This window comes from Plodia interpunctella, chromosome 3, assembly GCF_027563975.2.
Source record: "Plodia interpunctella isolate USDA-ARS_2022_Savannah chromosome 3, ilPloInte3.2, whole genome shotgun sequence".
Taxonomy (NCBI): Eukaryota; Metazoa; Arthropoda; class Insecta; order Lepidoptera; family Pyralidae; genus Plodia; species Plodia interpunctella.
In genome coordinates this window covers 7297551-7320809 of record NC_071296.1, presented here as the reverse complement: position 1 = coordinate 7320809, position 23259 = coordinate 7297551, and the positions used below count along the sequence as shown (strand labels likewise).

The window sequence follows — 23259 nt, the reverse complement described above, 5'->3', positions numbered from 1 at the left end:
CGATAAGCCGAGAGGAAATTGCGATCGGCTAATTGCACAATTAGGACATTACCGAGTTAATTTGGAGTGAAACCGTACCCCAGCCCACCCTCTCACCCTCAACCTCCGCTATTCTAATGCTAAACACATCTACAATTTATAACGCATTGTTGCTTTTGATGTGTCGGGTGATTTAGTCAAATTTCATGCTAATAAATAATGACATTTTTAAACTTGACTCCAATATTAATTTTAGACAACATTTTTTATGTTTTTTTTTTTATTTTACGTTGACTGGTTTGTTCTTTAACCCACCTATAGAGAAAAAAAACGCGGTCTTATCTGCCATGTCACGCGTTTTATGTCATATTGAGATATATTATCAATAAAAAAATAGCTGAAAAACTTTTGTTTACGTTTCCAACGTGTTAGTATTGATAGTTTTTCTTTGGCATTTCTCAATTTATTGTAAAGTTAGTATTTATTAACAATAATATACATTGATGAATGATGCAAAAATTATACGATTTTATAATTTAGGCTACTTTATTTGCATTTCTGGAACCTTGAGACAAGTTTGTATTAAGTATTTTTAGGTTGCATTATCTACAAGCAATGTAGTACCTAATTAAAAATAGAACATTATCTATAAGTACATATACTCGTATTATCTAAATGAAACCTAATTAATGACATTTAAGGGAATCAGATGAAATGTTTAATTAAATTGCCATATTTAGAACTTGAAAAATGTAATATAATAAACTTTAAGTACTATGTACGTACAGTCAACAGCACATCAAGTTACCCTGTAGAACCTCTATATGGTGCGGTAATAGCGGAGAGTTTGCAATGAATTTGGATAGATGTGCTGTTGACTGTACCTATATATAATTAGTATGAACTTAAGTTCTCTACCACTTCAAGAAACTCAACAATCAAGTACTTAACAATTCAGCATATTAAATAGGGGGAAAACACATTCTAGAGTATCTTCATCGCTCGATCATGAATTATCATTATCAGATGTTAATGGACTGTTTAGATTCGATATCAAAGTAAAAAATGCTACAATATACTAATTAATTAATTTTAAACAAGTGAAGATACATAATGGCCCAATTACTTATAGTGGTGACATCGAATTACAAAATAATTTGCGTCGCCTCGTAATTGTAATTACTGACGGCATTGCTTGGTGAAGCCGATTCCGGTTGGGTTTGCATTTGACACCGGAGGGGACAGTATCGATCCACTCCTTGGACATGATTCTTTGGATTATTAATGATTGGTTTAATGAGGGCTCGTCGCATGAATTGGTTAACTCGTATCGTACATTTGTTATACGATTCCCAGATTTTGTTTTGAACCGTTAAAAATAAAGTAAAATGGCAGGGTCGCGATGTGTCGAAGCAATGTTGCCTATAGTAAAATTCTTTTCTGGCTTGGTAGATATAGGTTTTATTCCCTATAAGAACCCTTAAATGTTAATTACAGGCGGGTGATTCTACAAATTCATTAACACTTAACTTTATATACACTTTGCAAAACTTAGATAAACTTTTATTTATTTATGCCTGATTTCTATAAAATTTAACCTAAAAAGTGGTTTAAAGTAATCAGCTCAACACATTATCGTTATTACCAACTGAAAACAAACTTAAGATTGATATCATACAACCTTGTAATATACTGTAACCAACTGAATAATCTCCCAGTGATGTCGTAAAGCATTATGTGCATGGATTAAGTAAAAGATAATGACCTAAAGACATTATTTCCACATTAGGACGGAGTACACGCGAACGGTGGCCGCCTGAGTGTGAAACTTTGTTGATTATGTCACGTCACTTTATAGTTTTATTTGTGAAAATAGATCAGATATCGCTTTATTTTATGTAATAAATTACTTTTTCTTGTAGCTATAGGGTGCTTGATGTGACTAGTCACGAAAGCTCATGGATTTAGTACGAGTAGGTACCCACTAATTCCATGCGAAAGCTATACTCGTGCTTTTGTTCCACTTCTCAATGGCTCGCACTCTCGATATTTACAAAATTTTATTTTATTTTGTTTTATTTCCATTGATAAATATAAATTTATATATTTGCCCCCCAGTAAGCGGGTAAAAATCTGGTAACAAACCTTTTTTAACTGATCGATTATTGAACGGTGCTTTGGTGACAGAATATAAACAAGCGTGAAATTTTCGAAAGTTTAAATAATAATTTTCATTTCTTCAATTTTAAAAAGGAGGGGCGCAGTCGGTTTGGGTTCCTCGGCGTGGCAAGGCGTGAAACCGCGCTAGTTAGCCGTGGTGCTGGTCATTAGGCGCTTCACGCCGCCACATGGCTGCGGCAGCTTCGGCTCCAATTGAGCCGAAACAAATTATTTATTTAAATGGAAATTACCGCTTGTGACCCTACGACGTCCATTCCATCATCGCTAGTCGCGCATGTGTGTTTAATTCGACCAGCATATGGACCCGTTTTTTTTGTAAAAACAAACTGCTATGGTCTATTAATCTTTCGGTTCTTCTATAGAAATTCGAGAATAACGTCCTTTAAAAATAAAAATTCTAATAATTGAATTGAGATCGTGTTCGGATCAAAATTTAATTTAGACAACATTCACTTGAAAGCGTTACAATTTGATTTTATGTATCGATTAGATGCGGATCTTTAATGAGGCTATTTCTAAGCTTGGCCGGTTGTAATGTGAGAGTTTAAATTTGATAAGCCTCGGAATTGTGTGGTAATGTGTCGGACATGGTCGCAGCCCATTCGCCCGACACTCGCCCGGGGGCTCGTTCGCCGCCCTCACTTCACCAAAACACCATCGAGCCAAACTTGTGCACGATTTATATAACTGACTTATAACGTCAATATAGCAGAGTTCGCAAATATAAAATAAAGCTTACATTAAAAACTTTAAAGAAATGTTCATACGAGTATTAGTTACCTAAAATTAAACTCTACATTTTAATTTAGCCAAGTAGGAAGAAGTAGTCTCAAGAGATCCTGATTACGGAGCACAGACAACTGAGACGAAGATAGACCGAGAACGAAATGATCCTCTGAGAGTTTATTAACTTAATTTGCTATTTTCAACGTAAATCAATCTCTGTAAATAGTTTCGAACGCTATCGCACCAAATTATTTCTAATATCGAAGAGCGCTCGCACTTTGAAAAAATGATGATATTATAGCGTCAAAATTCGTCAATCTTCATAAATAATCGCCCAATATTTTGCGTGACGGAATTTGTTCCAAAATGTTGAAATGACGGCCGACCTTCACCGGCTGGGACCAGATAATAGGAGCACCAATTTGAGAAACCAGTTTCCAGTTCCATCCACTCTTATAAAAAACAAGCAACGCTCAAATGGAAACAAGGAACTTTGTTACTCCACTGCCTTTGTTCATATCTCTTTGTAACGTTGCACAAGTATTCAATGTATCGGACGAATGTCATTGAGGTTTCGTCCTTTTGTAGTTACGAGTATGTAACATATACGTTAAGTAACTAAATACTACATTCTATGGATTATGAGCATTTACAATTTTACATAAATTACGACATTTGGGCTGTTGTCACGCCGTTCATACGAGTATGTGAACATTTTATTCGTCTTGTCGTTTAAAATATTTGCATGATTGTTCAGTTCAGTTAGAATAAAAAAGTTTCAAGTAACGTTTTTGTCATTTATTTTCGGAATTGCTTAGAAAGTTTGTTACATATAAGCAAAGCCTAAAAAATATAAGTTTTTAGTAAGTTCACGTTTACGAAAAATATTTGTAGGTAGTGTATGTATTGTAGTTTTCAGATAGCAGTAATATTCGTCAGTACAGTATTCTTCCAAAACTCTTAAATCAATTCTGGTAAAAAATAAGATTGGCAGATCAGTTCAAGGTCACTGGTCTAGTCAGCGTTGGAGTAGGGCCAGAACGTTGTGCTTGCGTGCGCCTGCGCAGCACATCGCCGTCGGCCGCGCGTTTCAACCCGACACTTCCCAGAATACGTCGTTAAACTCACGTATTTTTGGTAGCAGGCTAATGTCTGTAATTTCCACTGAAATTACAATAATTATCCCCATTTATACAATAGCAACAAACAAATAAAACCGGCTCGCTTGCTGATGGATGCCGGTCGCTTATACCATGCTATGATTTCTGACAGTTTGAAACGTAAATTGCGAATCTGGCTGGCAAAATTATTTTGAGAGAGTTTATACCACTTATTTATATGAAAAATTGAATTTAGAAATATTGGAACATATATATTCAAATAAAAATACCTACCTATTATCTAATAGGCTGCTAAAATTAAAATGGAAGTACAATAATTATATGTAAAGTAAATAAATACATTAAACGAGAAAACCAATTCAACCATTTGATAAGTATAATGATAATAAAGAGTACTACGTAGTACTAGTATACCTCATACCTACGTAATATTAATTTAAATTTAAATTAAAACCTCAGAAACATATGTCAGTACACACAATGCTCTACGCAATTAGTTGACATTTCATTCTGTTCCACTCGGCTCCTATAATAGCGTGGAAATGTTTTCAATGGCTGCCTTATCATTTTTTCCAACTTCTGTTTCACATTTTTTTACATTTAACTAATTGAACCGCGGAGGATATTAATTGCTGAGAAAATTACCGACACACAGGCCCCGGGGGCCTAAACCACAAAGACCAACAACGGACCGCGCCGCGCCGTTGACTCATAAAAACGAACAATTATTATGCACTTCGTATTTCTTCCAATTACACCCACCAGAGACTATCATTTCTACAATATTTCTTATTCATAACTGCGATGTTCGATCTTTGGAACGTACGGCAGACGATTATAACTGGCTGTCTATTTCCTTTTGATCTTGGCATAAAATTCGATATAAGATTAAAATGTTTCAAAAATAAGCACTTATTTGTAATAATAGCAACAATTAGATAATAAAGCGAAACACTATAATTTGGCGTGACGATAAGAGGTGGCGTGGAACAATCGCAGATAGCAGGCGATTACAAGGCGCTGAGTGTTCGTCGTCACGTAGTTGGCGGCGGAAGAACAAAGCGAGGCTCGAACAATTGCACGGGTACAAAAAGTCCCATAATTCAATTTGCATCCCGCTAGATGAATGTAATCGACGCCACAAGAAGTGTACGGTTAGGCCCGCGGGCCGCGGGCGGTGCCTGAGAACAGCTTTCGCCACTTTTCAACACTTCTCCGAATCGATTAGTGCGGAGTTTCTTTCGTTGATTTTTGCCTATTAACTGATTGGCCTGCTCTCATTTTCGTGACATTGCAAGAACACAAGTTCAATGTTCAAATATGCTTTAATTTTGCACATGTCCTGATGCGAGCGAGCGCATCGCTATCTGGCTTCATAAACATGAACCATTTTCGTACCTGATGTCGGAATAATGTACGCACATTTAATAACAGTGGATATCGAGACAAGTCATCGCTGTGTTGTTATGAGGTGAAAAAAACAATATCGGTTATGTATCGGATCGCTGTATCGTGCGATGCGTGTCGACAGGCGCAGGCGCGTCGCGATCGCGGCCGTGACATAAAAGAGAGAGCATACAAAAATGATAACTAAAATGCGGTCTTATAGCTTACTCCCCCGTACGAATTTTACGCTAAAATGTGTCTATAAAATTATACATAATACACATTGTGTGAAGTTATAAAAGAGCGAAGGTACCTTACCTTTAGGATAGGACTTAAGACGTTTCACTTGCTCATTTTTATTATACCTATGTACCTAGATCCGCGTAGTACGTCGTAAGCGACTGCTCTCCATATGATAACTTTTCCCGTGGAACGTCACATCAGTACCTATATTAATGTTTTACTCTACTCATTTACCGAATCTCATCAAAAGTATCGCAACATTGCGATAGTTACAGTATTTGATCCAGCTCATAAAATATCCTAAACCACTGAAGTTATTAAGATTGCTCGTACTTCTGAAGAGTCTTTAATTTGCATCTGTGGTGACTGGCGCATTATTATGATAATGCGGGCGGTGTCGATGGTATCGCTAGGCTCTCTCTACACAATTGAATTAGCATAGCGCGCTGTGGCCGCGGCGGGCGGTCCGCCACGCGACCACCACTTCTCAGCCCAAGAGATCGTGGACTCTCCACCAATGTTGGTAACTGTTGGTTGTTCTCAATCTATGTATTATTCATGCAATAAAATTATATTGATCTCAATTGGCGCATCTCTTTAACCATGTGACCAATATCTGGTCTTGTCACTTACATTTCTATCTGATGTCATTTCCTTACAATCCACATTACGTTATGTCGAACCTGATAAAAGGTGGAACTACTTTTGAACCATGTGTTCAGTATCTGGTCTCTTCATATCAATGTAAGATTTTTTCGTCTTAGTGAATTTTTGAAGTCTTTGTCAATTTCGGCATAAATTCATTGCACATTATTTTATACCAAATCGTGATATAAAAAAACTAATGAATTCATGATTGTTATGATCCATCAAAATAAGAATCCTATCCATTCCTGAACAATTCTCATTCAACCTTCAGATGATTGTACGTTTTCATTTAACAGGAATTCTATAATTATTATTTCATAACTAAGAGCATTCTAATCCAAATCCAGCAATTAGACTATGCAACCAATGAATCGACGGGGTATGTCGAAACTATCCGATTGGGCAACGCCAACAAAGCCGTATGCAACCGTTCGCAAATCGTCCTAATGTTTCCTCACGTCCGTCAGGGTGACCACAGTCACCATTCGGAGTTTAATGGTGACTGCGGTGACCACAATTGCTACCCTATCTACCATTAAAAGTATCGCAACAAAGTATTTGCTCATATATGGAAAACTATTTGAAACAATAACTGAAATTAGAGAAGCTTTGGTTCAGGGTATTAGAGCTGGGAACATTTTCTTTACTTTGAGTAGTAATTTTCAATAAGCCTTGTTCCGAAATTGGTATTGAAAAAAAAAATCGAATTGTGACAAGTATGACGATGTAGTTGGACCGAATATGAGACAAAAATAAACTCGTCAAGCCTATACTGTGATGAAACATATACGAAATAGTGAAGTCCTACCTCCGTACTATCCTTACGTCCGTAGTTGAACTAAGTAAGTAGAATAGTGACCACAACCGGTGCACAACCGCAACTCTCTCGACGTTGTGTGTATGCTGAATGGTTGCTTGTTACCGTGCATAAACGACCAAAACGTTTATGTATTTGTATTGGTTAAGTAAAAATTTAGAGATCATTGTGGTTAGTTATATTGCATATTTATTGCAATGAGTAGCTTCTGACCACTTGTAATTTATATAGCACTAGTACAATTATTCTTGACTTTTAATTACTAATTATTTTGACTATATACCTATATACTAATGGGAAGGCACCACTTGTTTTGTATCACAGTTGGCCAAGGGGGAAACGTGGTGTAAAAGATAAATTAATTTAAATACTGAGTCATCTTTGCTGATGTCAACGATCAATATGATTCATCGCATTCATTAGTCGCCATCAAAAGCAAATACTACACCCTCGCGGTGTATTCATTGGTTCCTCTGCTCTATAAAATATTGTGGGGGCTAATTGCAAAGGGCATCTTGAAATATAATAATGGCACGGTAATATTTTTTAAGGCTGGGTATAATAAATGCTTCACTTAAAAACATATTTTTTGTATATTGTTTCTATTCTCTTGATTTCTAGAGATCAATGTACCCACACAATAGGTAGTTGTCTGGTACAAAAAACAGTGGAATAAAATTATAATGAAACTAGCAACAGACTAAACATTTAGATAAACTATAATAACCTTCTAAGCTGTACGATCCAACGTGAAATCTCAAAGTTTTGCAGATTATTTTCGTCTGTTTCCTTTTTTCGTATTCTAGATATAAATAATATCACAAAAACCATTGTTGATTTGTGCAAATTGCACTATTATACGTTAGGGACAATTTAAAACTTAGCTCCTAAATATAGGATAAACAAAGACAAATAATAAATAGACACTCAAACCATTTGCTATACTTTGGGTAGTAGCTATTGAAACCTCTCGAACTGAGGAGGGTCCTGAGACAGATCATCCGAATTCATGACAAGAGTGGCGGAGTGTGTTTAATGGCCACTACAATGCCACTTTTGAGCTCCGGACCTCAGCGACAAATCGCAAACGGAAAATTTACACTTAAAAGCCGGATGCTTTCGCTAATAGTCACAATTTCCTATCGCTGCCATAATAAACATAATGGGACGTGTGCACTAACTTTACAGTAATGCATTTGGATTTATTTGTCCCTCTAACGATCGCAATTTTATTGCGCAGCTCGCGTGCGGTTTAACTACATACAACTGTTGTGATGAGACGCAATTGTTACAAGAAGCAACTGCTTTTAGCTGGGGTTTCGAGTTAATTTCCTTTCTTTTGTTGAACTGGTCTTCACTAATGTTATTATTAACAGACATCTCCTGATTTGCAATTTTTTCCCGGCTTCTTCTATTTCTTTATCCTAGTTCAAATAAGTGGCGTAAAGTTATACGTTATTTGTTACCACACTTTAACGAGCCTAATATTTTACAATAAAATCCGAATAAGTGACAGTCACTGTTTAGACATTTAGATGGGAGTTGTATCAAATAATACGCCGATGATAACCGATATGTGGTCGAATGGCCGGCGTGAATGGCGCTATCAGGCGCTGGGCCCCTGTGGGGGGCGCAGGGTCACCACGGGGCGCCCGCCAGGGGGCCCCCACAAGTGCCTGATGCCTTTTGTACCGCTGGTTAAGTGTTAAATTAATTGCCCACACACCGCTCTCTCTATGACAGACATCCAGTTTAGGGTTATCTTTCAAGCTATTGTCATTTTTACCTTGTCATCGGAACCATTTCTAATGTTGATAAATTTGACTGACAATGTGACAGTCGATTGTTTGGTTGTCTTATATTTGAATTTTAAAAGCAAGTACTTATAGTTTTTTGTGACGACGATATCCAGTTTTGATACAGTATATTATTTTGGCTGATGTAGGTAATTACATTTTATGTATGCCATTGATGATTGATAATCTCAATAAAAATATACTTATTAAAGCTATATATGATACTTATTGTGTTATTGTCATGGTGAACTGTAAAATTGTAATTTCTGATTAATAAACGTTTATCTATTTAGTCGCAAGAAGCTTGTATTAATAAAACAATGGGTAATAAAACACAATGTATCGTCACTACATACACTGCAAAATAATCCCACGTTTTCATAATGATATCGAAAGACATCGTTTCATTCAATATACTCCGTTACAATAGTGGCAATTTGCTACTAATGTATCCGTAGGGATCGCTCTTCTACCTATTAAAGATGAGCATTCTATTGCATTCAAGTTTACAATAGAACAAAAGATTGCTTCTTGTAACTTTTTCGTCAGGGGCATTAATTAGTGGTGCAGCATCTACTAAAATAATATTGTTCGTTGTGGAGCCGACAGGTATTGACGGGCGCTCGATGACGGCGGCGCGGGCGCTGACGGGCACACCGCGCGGCGCCTCTGGCCCCGTGACTTGCAACTCGACTTCATTACGAGCCTCCGAGCCCGCGCTTCGCTCTCCACACTAACAAGCCCAGCTAATGCAATGAATTGCAAAATCCTTGTCCATCACCGTCTTCTGACTGTTCTATTTTCAAGCAATAACGACCTCTTTGTCGTGCGCCTAAGACGCATCTTATCTCTCATCTCATCGATATTCCGGGAGCCGATTAGAACGATTCAGATGACATTAATGACTCGAAAATCGAGGATATTTTTATCTATCGAAGGATGCTTGTGGAGTTGCCTCAGTCAATGGTGCCGACAAGGTCTGCATTACGCAGCGGTATCAATAAAGGATAAAACTGAGGTTCTTTGACAGTAATGCAGTAATCATTGAGAGTGACTGTTGAGTGTTGCGGCCCGCTATTGTGGCGATAATATGCTTTCTTGAATAATTTGTTTGATTTTGAATAAAGGCGTAATCCTGACTCCTGGCTGATGCCAATGTTGACTGATGGATACTGGTCAGACATTATCAAATTCGGTATTTTTAAACTCTGTTCTGCTAAGTAAAAATCATTTCTTGATAGATTAATTCAAGACTTTTCTCTCATTATCATTATTCTCAAATTTAAATTACGAAAACGAAATAAAATGAACATACATTTACAATTTTTTTATCTTCGAAAATTTCTTAGCAACCGGAGTTTGGATAGCCATTTAAGTACTTAATCAGGTATATAGGTATCATCAATATTAAGATATAGTTATTAGTTCGTCTGCACCAGAATTAGCACCTGCAGTCATAAAGTGCCGGATCTGCGAAGCGCTGACATCTGTGAGTAAACTGCTCTCCATCATTGTTCCAGATACTCTCCACCGCAGGCCGCAGCCGTGGTGCTAAGGTGCTTTAAATAACTCATTTACAGTCAGCCGTATTTATTATACGCACCCGTACGTCTTCGTTAGTCCAAATACAACATTTACATATGTCTTAAAGCGGATCATTGTTTGTTAAACGTATTTAAAATTATGAACTCTTTTTAAATAAGTATTTTACTAGGAGTTTTAGGAGTCACTACCGTCATATTGTAAAGAATAATAATAATTTATGTTTGTGGCATTAGTAGGTATATCATTTAAAATAATTATTATCAACATGCGATGTTATCTTTGCGTATAAATACTAGATATAAGATAGAAAATATTTTTATCGAGAAAACACACGTAGTTATTTATTGATTTAATATATGTAGAATTGGATAATTACTGGCTAGTTGAGAGAAAACCGCTATTTGTAGAGAAAACACGCAATGTCTAATTATTGGCTCTCATTGGTTGGACATTAACATCTTTAAGTAGCAGTCCAAGTGCGGTAAAGGGCATTTGTGGTTGCGGCAGGAAACTGCGGCGACCTGTAGTAGATGTTTTTGCTGCGAGAATATGTTAACCGCTCCTAACCAGTTCTAACTAGTTACACTACCGCTCACCGAACTGAATAATTTACTGAGTAAAAAATATCAATATGTAGCTATGAACACCTGCTTACAATGTAGCGTGAATATCTATGGGATAGTTTGCATAAATGTTCTGTTATACATACTGCAATCAACTGTAAAATCGTTTGGAGCGAACACAGTGTCAGTTTAGCACTAGAACATTAACCTTGAGTAATTAATATGGGTAGCTTGAAGTCAGGTATTAAAGATATAAATAGCCTGATAAAGTAATGACTACTCATTTGCACGTTACTTTGAGGCTTGAAAAGAATTTTTATCTTACTAAGTAAGAAATTACTTGACGATGTTCTGCTATGGTTAGGAAAGATATTTTAAGTAGTATTTTCAATTATGATACACAAGAAATTTCTATCCTTCATCTAGTTTGCCATTTAGGTCGGCGTAATAAGTCTTTGCTTTCCAGAAATCCATTCTAGCGTCCACTCCCAATTCTTTTGTTTTATTTCTACTTTGAATAATCCATAGTGATGTTACCAAACGATGCCTAACAAAAACTTATATATTTTGCATAAATTCCATAATCAATAAACATATAAAATCCTCATTAAAGCCCAAATGAACCCTACAAAGTCGTCAAACAAAAACAAGCAGTAAACGGGCGACAAATAAATCGCTCGCGACACGTTGGCTGACAGATCTGCGCATAATTGAAGACATTTTTGGTTGCGCGAGCGGCGCGAGATGACGAGCATTGTTAAATTTGTCGCCACCACACAACTCCTTGTTGACTGACAGACACAAAAATAACTCTAATTTTACACACAAGTGCTTTAGATATACGAAGTAGAAAAGAAACCGTTTATTTTGGGACAATTTAAAGACATTGAGATAAGTATTATTCCAAGTACACATTTATATACATATACTTCATGTCTAACATGTGTATTTTTGTCTTTAATAATTAATTTCTGAAATTGGTGGAGTATTTTCTATTTTATTATGTTTTATACCATCGATCTTATCTATGAATGCCCTTTTCTTTCCCATGTTAGCTTTCCTGTTTCTCTTCTACCATTAAAATTCAAAATTAAATCAGTAATGCAAGTGTAACAGTCAGATACTTTATAATCAACTTTTACACGTTCTGAAACTTCACCAGTCCGTGAAAAATATTTTAATGGTTGTTGGAATGAAGGATGACGAACTAAAGCAGTAAATATCATTACAGCGACAGTTTAATTTAAATACCTTTTGTCAATGAACGGGTTAAACACGACGTACGCGGCGATAAAAAAGAGTTATGGGGGCTGCTGTCACCACCGAGCGGTTTTTTTTCGTCTAATTGCTGCATGTGACAAATATTTTAATTACAATACTTTGAGCGGAGAGAAGATGGATTAAGTATCAACTGTAAATAGCATGTTGTTTTCATTTTTATTTTATAACGATTCTATTTCAAAAGCAATCACTTACAGCGATTTTATATCGAATGGTATAGGTATAGGTACTGTAAATAGGTCTCCATAATGTCATCATAGCTTCAAATTTATAAAGGTATTCCGTAAAAGCAAACAAAATAATCAACTAAAAAGAAAAATACAAATATAAATACAAGATGTCTTATAGAGTTTTGTGTCAACGACACATAAAATTTTTGCTATATCTGTAGTGGCGTATCCAAGGTGTAATCCCCTTGTAAGCCATAGCAAAAACGCTATTAAAAGTGACATGTCTAAAACTCCAAAGTGCCATTGTCCAGAATGTAGCATTAGTGTAATGCCATTTCGACTTAGTGGTGACAGTGTTTGTGAAAAGTTGAATTTGTCCAGATTTCTACGATGACAAAGCGATAATCCCCACAAGAGCCATTTAGGGGCATCACAAATAGGAGTTTGCCGGCCGTATCATAACAATAGCCATTCACGGCGCTTCACGCTGGGACCGTGAATGGGTCGCTCGCCAAAAAAATCTATTAGACACGCATAATGGATCGGACGTATCGAAGTGTGTGATTGACACACTTCTACAACCCCTAATAGATTGCTAACAACGAAATTTAATTGTATAATTTGATATTTGCATTTTTAATACAAAAATCTATTTTAGTAAGTATATCCAAAAATAGTCGTTCATCTTTACTTTTAAATTGAGTATTGTACGTATGCCATGCAATTATGCTCTTTTACTCTGAAGGCACTCCTGCATGTTTTACTAAAAAACTAATACACCTTTAGTCAATCAAGATCAGCTAACCAATACATTAGTTAGTTACCTATGTCTTAGTCAGCTAAAACATTGGTACCTAACCTTTACCTGGTTTTACGCTGATAAAACTGCAAAGTTTCTGACTTTACTAGACAGATCAAACAACGATAAAAATAGCATTAGTACACTGACATTTGATATGAACCTAGTAGATATTTTTTTATTTTTGATTGTACATTCATTCTATCGATCGTAGTAAAATTAATTGAAAGTTCCCATCTTATTTTTACACAGCGATACTATCGATGTAATATACCTAATCACACTCTCAAAATAAGCGATCAATATCGATGCCCGGTAATAAGTGCGCCTATCTATTGTTCGATATTAAAATTACCAAATAACATTATGTATGTACAAAAAGAGTGCTCATTTTGAATTGTTACTCTATGGAACAATACCTCATTGTTCACATTCAATGGTACATGTAAAGGTGCGCGCATAACTCGTGTATTCGGAGAATATTGAATTTGAAAAGTAAAAAAACGTGAGCAATATTATACGACATATTTGAATATGGTTTATTTTGTGTATATGATCTTTACCTGATATATTCGGTAGATGTAATTAGTATACGTGAAAGAGATATAATAGGAATCTTTAAAATAGATTTTTATTTTAGTTAAGTTCAGTCTGACTGAAAATAACTTTTAGTACCTACATATACCTATTAATTACTTCTAGATACATGTAATGTAGTAATAGTAGAGACCCCTCCCGTGGGAATAATGTGAATGAAACAAGAATTCTTTACCAACCTGTCTAACAGTTACTTTTAAGTTTTATTTAGCTGCCCACATAATTATAAAAACTAGATTTAAAATAAAAACTCCGAACCCAGCATCATCTGCTAGAAAAGAAAGCTGGCACATCTGTCAAACAGCTAAGAACATTCTCGATTAAATTCTCTTTCAAATAAAAAACCTAGATAAAAATTGGTCCAACCATCTGGCTGCTAAGAAGCCACAGACAGACATACAGTTATAAGTATACCCTTCTATCGTCGGGGGTTAAAATGTATATCTATTTAAAAAAATCTACTTTTATGACAGCCTCTTGAAAAGTATCGACATTACCTACAGTTGATTGAATATATCCTTTGACGGTATCCTGCCTGAGTCTATTTATGACATGTATAGCTAGATTGATAGGATTGGCAAAACAATCGCACTTCGGAAGCGCTCGGAAATTGAATATCCTTCGGCTTTTGTCGGGAGGCGACAGTGAGCTCTTCATTTTTTGGACTTTTATTAATTTTGCTGTGCGGGATTCCTATTTTAACTATTAATTTTATTTTTTTTATCGAATGTTCCCGTTTACATTCTGGACTGTGAAGCCCATGGTCAATGCACAAAATAAACCTAAATACCTAAATTTAGAAGAATCGATTGTCGGCCTGTCTGACGTCAACCCTACTAACCTCCATGGGAAGATATGGAGTGGTCCTACCTACTAGGGACAACACGCTAGATATCTTCAAATTTTATATAATTTCTTTATTGGCAAATTAGTTCACGTCTCACTTTTAGTTCTCAGGTCTACCTACCTGATATACCTACTTAAAAAAATATCCAGAATATTGTAAGAACGTATAAATACCTACTATTCACAATTCAAAAATATCCTCCACATGCATTGTCACAATCATAATAGTAATTTATAACTATTGTATACTTAAATAAACATAAAATACACCTTACTATAGGTAGGTGAGAAATATATGATATATGATAGTACCTACAGTAAAAAACTATGCTACACCTATGCCACAGATACTCAGTTACCAACAATATTATTCTTTATTCTTGACTTGTGTTTTGGCTCTGTGGCCAAAACGATCATATGCCAACGTCAAGTTTTAGAATAGCACGGCGTAGTAAAAAGTAAGTAATTAAAAATAATTGTAATAATATCTCACCAATAAATATATTTTTTTTAATTTGACACTCCCGTTGAGATCTTTCGTAGCAACGCAGTGCTACGACGGCCTACGCGTGCTACGACGGGTCATTAATAAAATTTTAATAAAAAATAATGTTTATTAAAACAATAATAATAGTGTTTATTATAAATAATTGGTATATTTTATGTATGTTATTAGTCTATAATTGGCTGAAATATTACCAGGCCTAAGATACCTTTATTTTTGATATATTATATTAATGTTATATTGAATAAAATAAAAACGTAAATGTACTTGTGACCACCTTTTCCCTTTCAACTAACAAAATTGAATTAGTAGGCGTATATGCCAACTTATCAAATGATATAAGTACTTGTACTTAAAATATTTTTGATAAATAGGATCTAAGTATACAGTATGTATTATATAGCGTTATGTCGCCGTATATCATCACTACGGAATTAATGTTATGAAATCTAATTAGACATTAGCAAACATAAATAAATATTTATAACTTACAATAGATTTGTTGGGTGGCGGCGCCGGAAGAGGCGCATACATGTCAGTTATCATTGTCCACTAACAATCACTTAACATCTCAATGCAACACAAATGTCTTTGCCGACGAGAAAATAAATTAAAAAAGAAAAACTATTCGCGTTCCGCTACTTGACACTAGCGAAGCGCGCGGCTGACCGCATACTTGACGTTTATGCGCGGACGCCTGCGAGTGCGGGTGGGTGCGGGTGCGGGCGTGCGGGGAGGGGGGACAAGTGGGCGGGGCCAGCCAATCCCAGCCTCTTACCTCGCCCCGCCCACGCCGCGCCCCGCCCGCAAGGTCGCGAGCAGGCGTATCGATCGCACGCGCTCGACTCCATTTTATTTCGGCTCCGGATTTGCATAAACTTTTTTGTTTCGAATTCGGAAATTGTGAACTTTGTCCTCTATTTTTATGTCAATGTATTATTATTTTTTGGTTCAGTAAAATACGTGAGCAAATTTTATGAAGACATTTTATATTAAAATTGTAATTGAAACTGAAAATTTTGTTTTACTTATGATATTGATTGCATTAATAAGGCACATAAATTGTAGATACTATAACATATAATATTCTAAGGTATTGTATCTATTTTTATTATTCTTATATTATCTTTTCTTTGTAATATGAAGTTAAAAACCTTGAATTTCTAGCTACGAATAAAATTACCCTAGAACTCGAAATAATTGGAAAAACAGCGCTTTGCCGCACGTCGGTTGATGTCATTATAGGAACATCTGTCTGGCTTCTTCCTTCCATAATAACTCGAGCTTCACCAACAAGGTGTTAAACATAATGAAATATAATGTTCGCCACAAAAACATTATAAACACGGCCAAATATCGTAATGGAACATAAAAACTCCACGAAGGTATAAAAGTACGTAAAAAATAAGCGCCCTTCCGCACCCTACTTTTCACTGCTGACATCCCCAAACCACATCGTCTTCAAACTATGTTCACATCGGCCGAGCGATTAGGCGAGTTCTCTCCCCTTAATAAGCACTTGATTGCCGATAAAACTTCACAGATGTTGGATATGAATACCAAATTTTGTCAGTGGATTCATTCGTCAATGGTTCTTCTTTCGTAAGATACTTCATTAGTGAAGATAATTTTATTTATCATTATGATTTATGTATATGTAAATATTATAAGCATATGTATTTAGGTAATAATGATTTAAAGACGTTATCTAAGTTCAAATCAATCAAAGCCAATCAATATATTTTTATTTTATCTCATTTCCAATAATTAGCGCACCATATTGCTAAACTATTAGGATAACAATTCTTAGCCATCTCTGTCTGCGTTATACTGTATTTTTACTTCTATATTTATTTCACCATACGGACTCGGCCACTGTGAGATGTATGAGAAGCGTAAGCTGCTAATAGTTTTATGACACGCATAAGAGTAGAAAATTTGTCATCTAATGCACGGGATTATGCGCCTTGTTACTTGAGCCCAGAGGCGCTTGTAACTCAACTGAGCCTCAAAGTGACAGTCACGAATTATACAGCACATTAGACAGGGGAAGGATCGCGACAGGGTTGTTACTTGCCCCTAAAGTTGCTATGGAGTTGTCCTAATTTAAGACCGTTAAAAATCGTTGTTCTTCCTTACAGTCATATTCCTCATGGCTGAGGGTCGTGGTTGTTAAATGGAATGAAATACACACAACGACTTTCTTGGCAATATTCATTGAGTGGTTTGCCATGACCTTCTCCATTTTACACATTAGATGATTAATAGCAAAAGCCGTTGTGTATATTGTAATTTTAATAAACTGTTAAAGTACCCAAATTGTGTCTATTTATTTTTAATTTTAAACAACATTGCGAGGCAGCGAGGTCATCATGGAGTTATGAAAATCAACCCTGCATCACATTGGTAAAATAGTGATTTTACGAGCGGGGAGCGGCGCGGTGGGCGTGGCGATATAACGAAATTAAACGCTCGGGGCTCGACCGTGCGAACTCCGCTTAACGCAATAAACATTTTAATTTGGACACGAAACTCACGCTGAGATGCAAAATTATTGCGGGCGAGGGCGCGGGCAGAGAGTGCTCAAATCAAATTATGAGCGAATCTCATGAGGCGGACTTTTCCATGATGAGATGACGAAATGGGCGGTGATTGAAAAATTTTTCATTTCCTATTTAATATGTTACATAAAGTAATTATGTCTAAACAATTTTTCTAGGGTAATGTTTATCTATGCGCTACGTCTACGACCATGTGCTACGCCGTAGCACTAGTTGTTTTGTAGGTAATAATTTTTGTTAGATTATGTACCTAAATCGAAACATGTTTGCTATATTTGAATGATTTTTAATATAATCTAAACATAGAAAAGGTTCACCTAAGTCACTAAAACATGACAAAATTACCTAATACCCATAACATGACCAAAATTTCACCATATTAGAAGATATTTACTAACAAGTAAACAATATGTAGGTAGGTTAGGCAAGTACCTACCTAATGTAGATAACGATCCTCCTCGATCTCCTCTGAGGGCCCGGAAATAGCCGGAAGTGAGCGTCGCCGGACCGCATTGAGGCGAGTGTTTCAGAAACAGTTGAATATTTGGTATATTCAACTCTATTATACACGTTGCTAAAATTAACCTGGACAAAAAAGCGCCGTAAATAAGTACCTACGCCATTTCGTCTAAACGTTAGCGCTGCGCAAGTTAAAGTCAACGTCAAAGTTGACCGGTGCAACTCACCCTAAGTACCCAATGATATAGTATAAGTTAACCAGTGGCATGATTGAAGATTAAAATATTTAACTCCTTACACACTTTTTTACCCCAAAATACTTCTATGTGTTATGACAATAGATTAATAGCTTGACGAGATGATGTCATTTATGGAAATAGGTAAATGTGATAATATTTAGATAAAGGAAAATTTTCTCTGTCATTTTATAGACGTACGTTCAATTGAATATTTTTGTTGTTAACCTGGAGGTGACCCATTGCTGGGCAAAGGCCTCCCCCTACTTTTCCAAGTGTGACCATTATTTTGATAAAAAATTAGGTAGTCCCGCCACCTCTTGGATAAGTAAGTCCTTCGCATAAGTTTAATAGACTTTCATATTAGTAAAGTAGGTATGGGCAAATTATTTATATCCATATGCTTATTAACCACTATCGGGCATTCGTCAATAAAGTAAAATCTCGCTATTACTTACATCACAGCATTACTAAATAATAAGCACCCATTGATACCGAACACTGAACTTTCTAATAGTCCAAAGTACTTTGAAGTCATCGAAATGACAGTCCGTGATTGTCGGCACAATAAAGTATTGCCGTAAACAATGGTTACGGCAAAATAAGTACGAAGGTGTAAATTACATGGTTGATAGTCGTGTGCGGATTGATTTACGAGTGATGGCTACTCATTGTTTAAGTAGATAAGCTGGCTGTGATCTAATATTTCAACAGTACTTTACCTTAATTTTGTGATATCTTAAAGGTAACAGATTTTACAGTCTAATCGAACGCATCATTTGATTAAATTTTTTCTATTGTGACAATGCTTAAAACCTTGTAATAATACAATTTAAAATAAATTCACGAAATTAACTTTAATTGCGTAAGTTTTGTGCGCCATGTAAAATGTTTTTTTGAGCAATAAAGACATTTTCATTTATTTGGGGCCCTGCGGTCATTTGCTACTCAGCTTTAGGTAATCGACCCCTAAGGTAACGACACGAAATGGAAGAGGGGATATAAACAGGCATATCAGGTGGTCCGAATTCCCGGGAGTCAATAAATTCTAACTCTCAGCTAACCCCCACCCTCACCCGACTCCAGTTAGTGGGTACATTTTACCTCCCTGAAAGGGAAATCATGAAGATTGCCGATATGAGGGAGTGACTGATTTCAGTTGTTAGCCGGAGACACCAGTTTACTTAAACATTGTAATATGTATTTTAATGAGATTTTCAAGACTAAATTCATATTTTTATCATGATGTACATGACGATCATAAAGATGTTCTTGATCGTGAGGATCATCTTCATTATTATTATCATGCGTCGTACTTATCTTTGTTAAAATTTAAAAAAATTGTAGGTGACAGCGCAGCCGCCGCAGCGGTCGAAACGTTCCGAGAACCACTCGCTAGGAGAAAGAAAAACAACATTTTGTTTTAGATTTACCTGTCAATGTAGAATTCCGATTTTCAATAATAAGACCTAGGACGTCCTGAATGTTATTATGAGGTATATTTAAAATGTAAATTTATAATCTTCACTGTTAATTTCGTTTGTTCCATTCATGTATACAGTATTTGCAATAATATGTAAATACTGTATGCACTCTCATTGGTAAATTAGGTAATTAAGATTACATACCTGCTTGTTTAGTAAAAGTTGCGTTCTAAAACTTGATCTTTCGTCTATAACCTAGCGCAGCAGGTCCTGTGGTAAGTATTTATTTTATTTTTCGCTTAAAATTGATAATAGTAAATAGTAACGCGAGTGTGGGGATTGGCCAGTCTTAAGAATGTAATTTATTTATTATGAAACAATCTTTGATAATCTTCGAAGTGTATTCGGCCACACGCGCTCTCGCTAGGCTGCGCCCGCGGCGTCGCCCGTCCCGCATTCAATGCACATTGTGCACTTCGCTATGCCCCATTATTCATTGACCGCTGAATCGCTCCAACCTTTCGATTGTATTACAAATACTAAGTCTTATACTCTAAAACTTGTTGATATGCGATTCAAGACTATTATTCTGTGTTAGTTTTATTTATATTGTTCGCCATTCAATAACAGTAGCCTCCGGGTATTTTGTAAACAATAGAATGATATATACTGACCAGTTCTAAGTAAGTCTATTGTGCAGATACGTTAGGAATCAATAAATAAATATATTTATATGTATAAAATACATAATAAAATTAAAATGCTAAAATGATTCATGAGTTCAGCAGTCTAACCTATGTTGTAATAAGTTTTACTATACAATATATTATAGTAGGTACCTACATACATTATGGTCTTGTCTAGAAATGTAATGCTTATCGTTTTAGGTATGCTATAATAGTACTGAGTGTTTATCCATCACCATAAATTGTGAAGTTATAGCGGGAGAGGCGCGCGAGTGTAGCGCGTATCAAATTGATTACTCGCCTCTAAGGCCTTACAATAGCCAGTCGGCCATTTCACAGTGACCATCAAAATGGACAAATCAAAATCGCCGATTTAGTCATTCGATATTCGTTCCGATATAATTTCCTGGATTCGTGACGAGATATGGCGCGGATTGTCGAATTACCGCTCGGAAATGTGGATACAAAAAATATTATTATTTTTGTCTCTCTTTTCACATTTAAAGATTCGGCCCTCCTTGGGAATGCTATTGTTCCCTATTAGCTGCCTTGACTACAGTAATTGTATCGGTTTACTGGTTTACTAAATTAGTGTTACAATAATCTTTTCATAATCAATGCAGAGCAGTAAGACTATACAGCATTGGTCAGTCAATTTCGTAATAATTTTTTGCAACTTCCCAAACTAATCATTCTCTGTGGTACGTACACCCCGCAAAGCACAGTGAAGGGCTTTTTAAATAGATAAATAAATATCTGTACTTACTAATATTTTCATGTCCTTATGTTCCGTGGACACGGGGTCAATACTAACCTGAAAACAAAATGACATTGTATTATGGTAAAAACAAAATTTAAGTACATATTTTGATGTGTGTGAGGTGTGCACGTGGAGTATAACATAGTATAAAAGTGAATAAAAAGTCCATAAATTACTTCATCAAATTAAGTCCCTCCAATGAGATGGTGCATTAACTACACGATGTCATCATTATTACCGAGAAAAAACTAGTAACGATATCAATCTGAGGATAATAAATTAATCCAATCAAAAACGAAGCAGAAAACCTAGTCGAGTAATGGGGTTTGCGGTCCTGTTCCTATTTCCCACAGGTAAAAAACGAAAACTAATTAGAAAGTCCCTAAAAAGTTAATATCATAAGTCGGACACAAGCGAATTTAATTTGGAGCGTTTTTAATTACGACTGGAGATTTCGTAGCCGCTCGGTTTCGGCGCCGCGCCGCGGAGCCCTGTAATTATGGCCCCCGTAATTGCGAGACCCAACAGAGAGCCCCCTCAGCCCCGCACCTCCCTCCCCGGAGAACCCTGGCCAGACTAGCGTCGTATGGCAATGCCATTCAAGTAGATTACTAATTTTTTGCTTGGCTGATGATATTAAAAAGATCAACGTGAATGAAAAAAATGGAGAGAAAGGAAAAATCATGCATGAGCAGAGAAAACTGAAATAATTTTAATTTGACAATAATAGTCTTAAGAGTTTGAACCTGTAGACACTGATGACCTATATTAGCTATATTTTCCATCGAATCCAATCAAATACTTTTTTTCTAATGTCACATAAAAGCATTCCTAATATATTTAATGAGACCTGACGTAGTAAATTACGTAATTAATAAAACTGATCAATTGACATTAAATTAAGTAGTTGATTATTTATAAGCATTTTAATTTTTATCTAGTCAACAAAAAAGTATCTTTAGGTACCCTCGCTTCACTTTAGTTCTATTTGTTACATAACAATACAAGCTATATTTAAAAATATATGTTTCAATTTTCGATTGAGCACGATATTAGAACAAGTTAACAACACTTCTAATGTAACATAATTACCCTTTTATATAAAGCGCCCTCGCCACTGCCTCTAGTCCAAAGGATTGCATTTAAATATGATGACTGGCTCAACGTGAGCCAAAAAATATTTTAGCTCCACATTATAATAATTACACTTTCAATCTACGCCTAATATGCGAAGGACTACTTATCTACTGTTTGTTATCTTCAATCTGAATCCAATTTAGGTTGAACACAAATATAGTTTTAAGTCTGTTATATGAATTAATGATGTGTTTAATGTATTTTATTCAGAAAATATTATCGAGTAAAATTCATCGCAATTATTCAACTTATTTTTATTATTAACTTTAAAGTTTCCTTATTTTTCAATAAATATATAATTTAATAATATAGCGTGAATAACAATAAAATATTTCTTGAAATTGTAACTTTGTTTTAGTATTAGCTACTCCGATAGAAGTTTCTTCATCTGATAAATGAAGTAAGTTTTAACAATTATACGTAGTACGTTTTCTCTCTTGTGAAAAAAGACTATTTCCCCACGTCGTGCATGTTTAATTGAAATAATTTTATATTGTGACTGCTACATTTGCTTCAAATGGACTAATTAAACAATTTAATAAAGGGATTCAAACGATCCTATATACAATGCATAGTATCATTTTTAACACGAAGCGATACCGACAACCTACATGAAAATGATGATAAATGTAGTGATGAAATGGTATTTTAATTCAATGAAGGTTCCGTAGGAGTTCCCCATCTTCAATTACTCGTCGACTTGCAGTTGCAACAATGTCAGTTGTATAATGCACAGATGGCATAAAGATAAACAAAACATGCCCGCACCGGCTTGTGTAAATGCAATTGTACT

The 23259-nt window shown here is 35.7% G+C and overlaps 1 protein-coding gene across 5 annotated transcripts in view; it reads right to left on the bottom strand.

Moving 5' to 3' along the window:
- The window catches only part of Sp1, a 67226-nt gene that overhangs the window by 5638 nt on the left and 38329 nt on the right, over positions 1 to 23259 (bottom strand). For 2 of the 5 annotated variants that reach the window (XM_053769541.2, XM_053769540.1), the window contains exon 2: positions 21336 to 21383. The exons of 2 other annotated variants lie outside the window; for them this stretch is intronic. In XM_053769541.2, the coding sequence (XP_053625516.1) occupies positions 21336 to 21383 (48 nt within the window). Of the gene's footprint in view, positions 1 to 15695; positions 15904 to 21335; positions 21384 to 23259 lie in introns of those variants that run through there. One more of the 5 variants, XM_053769543.2, reaches the window with a different exon arrangement.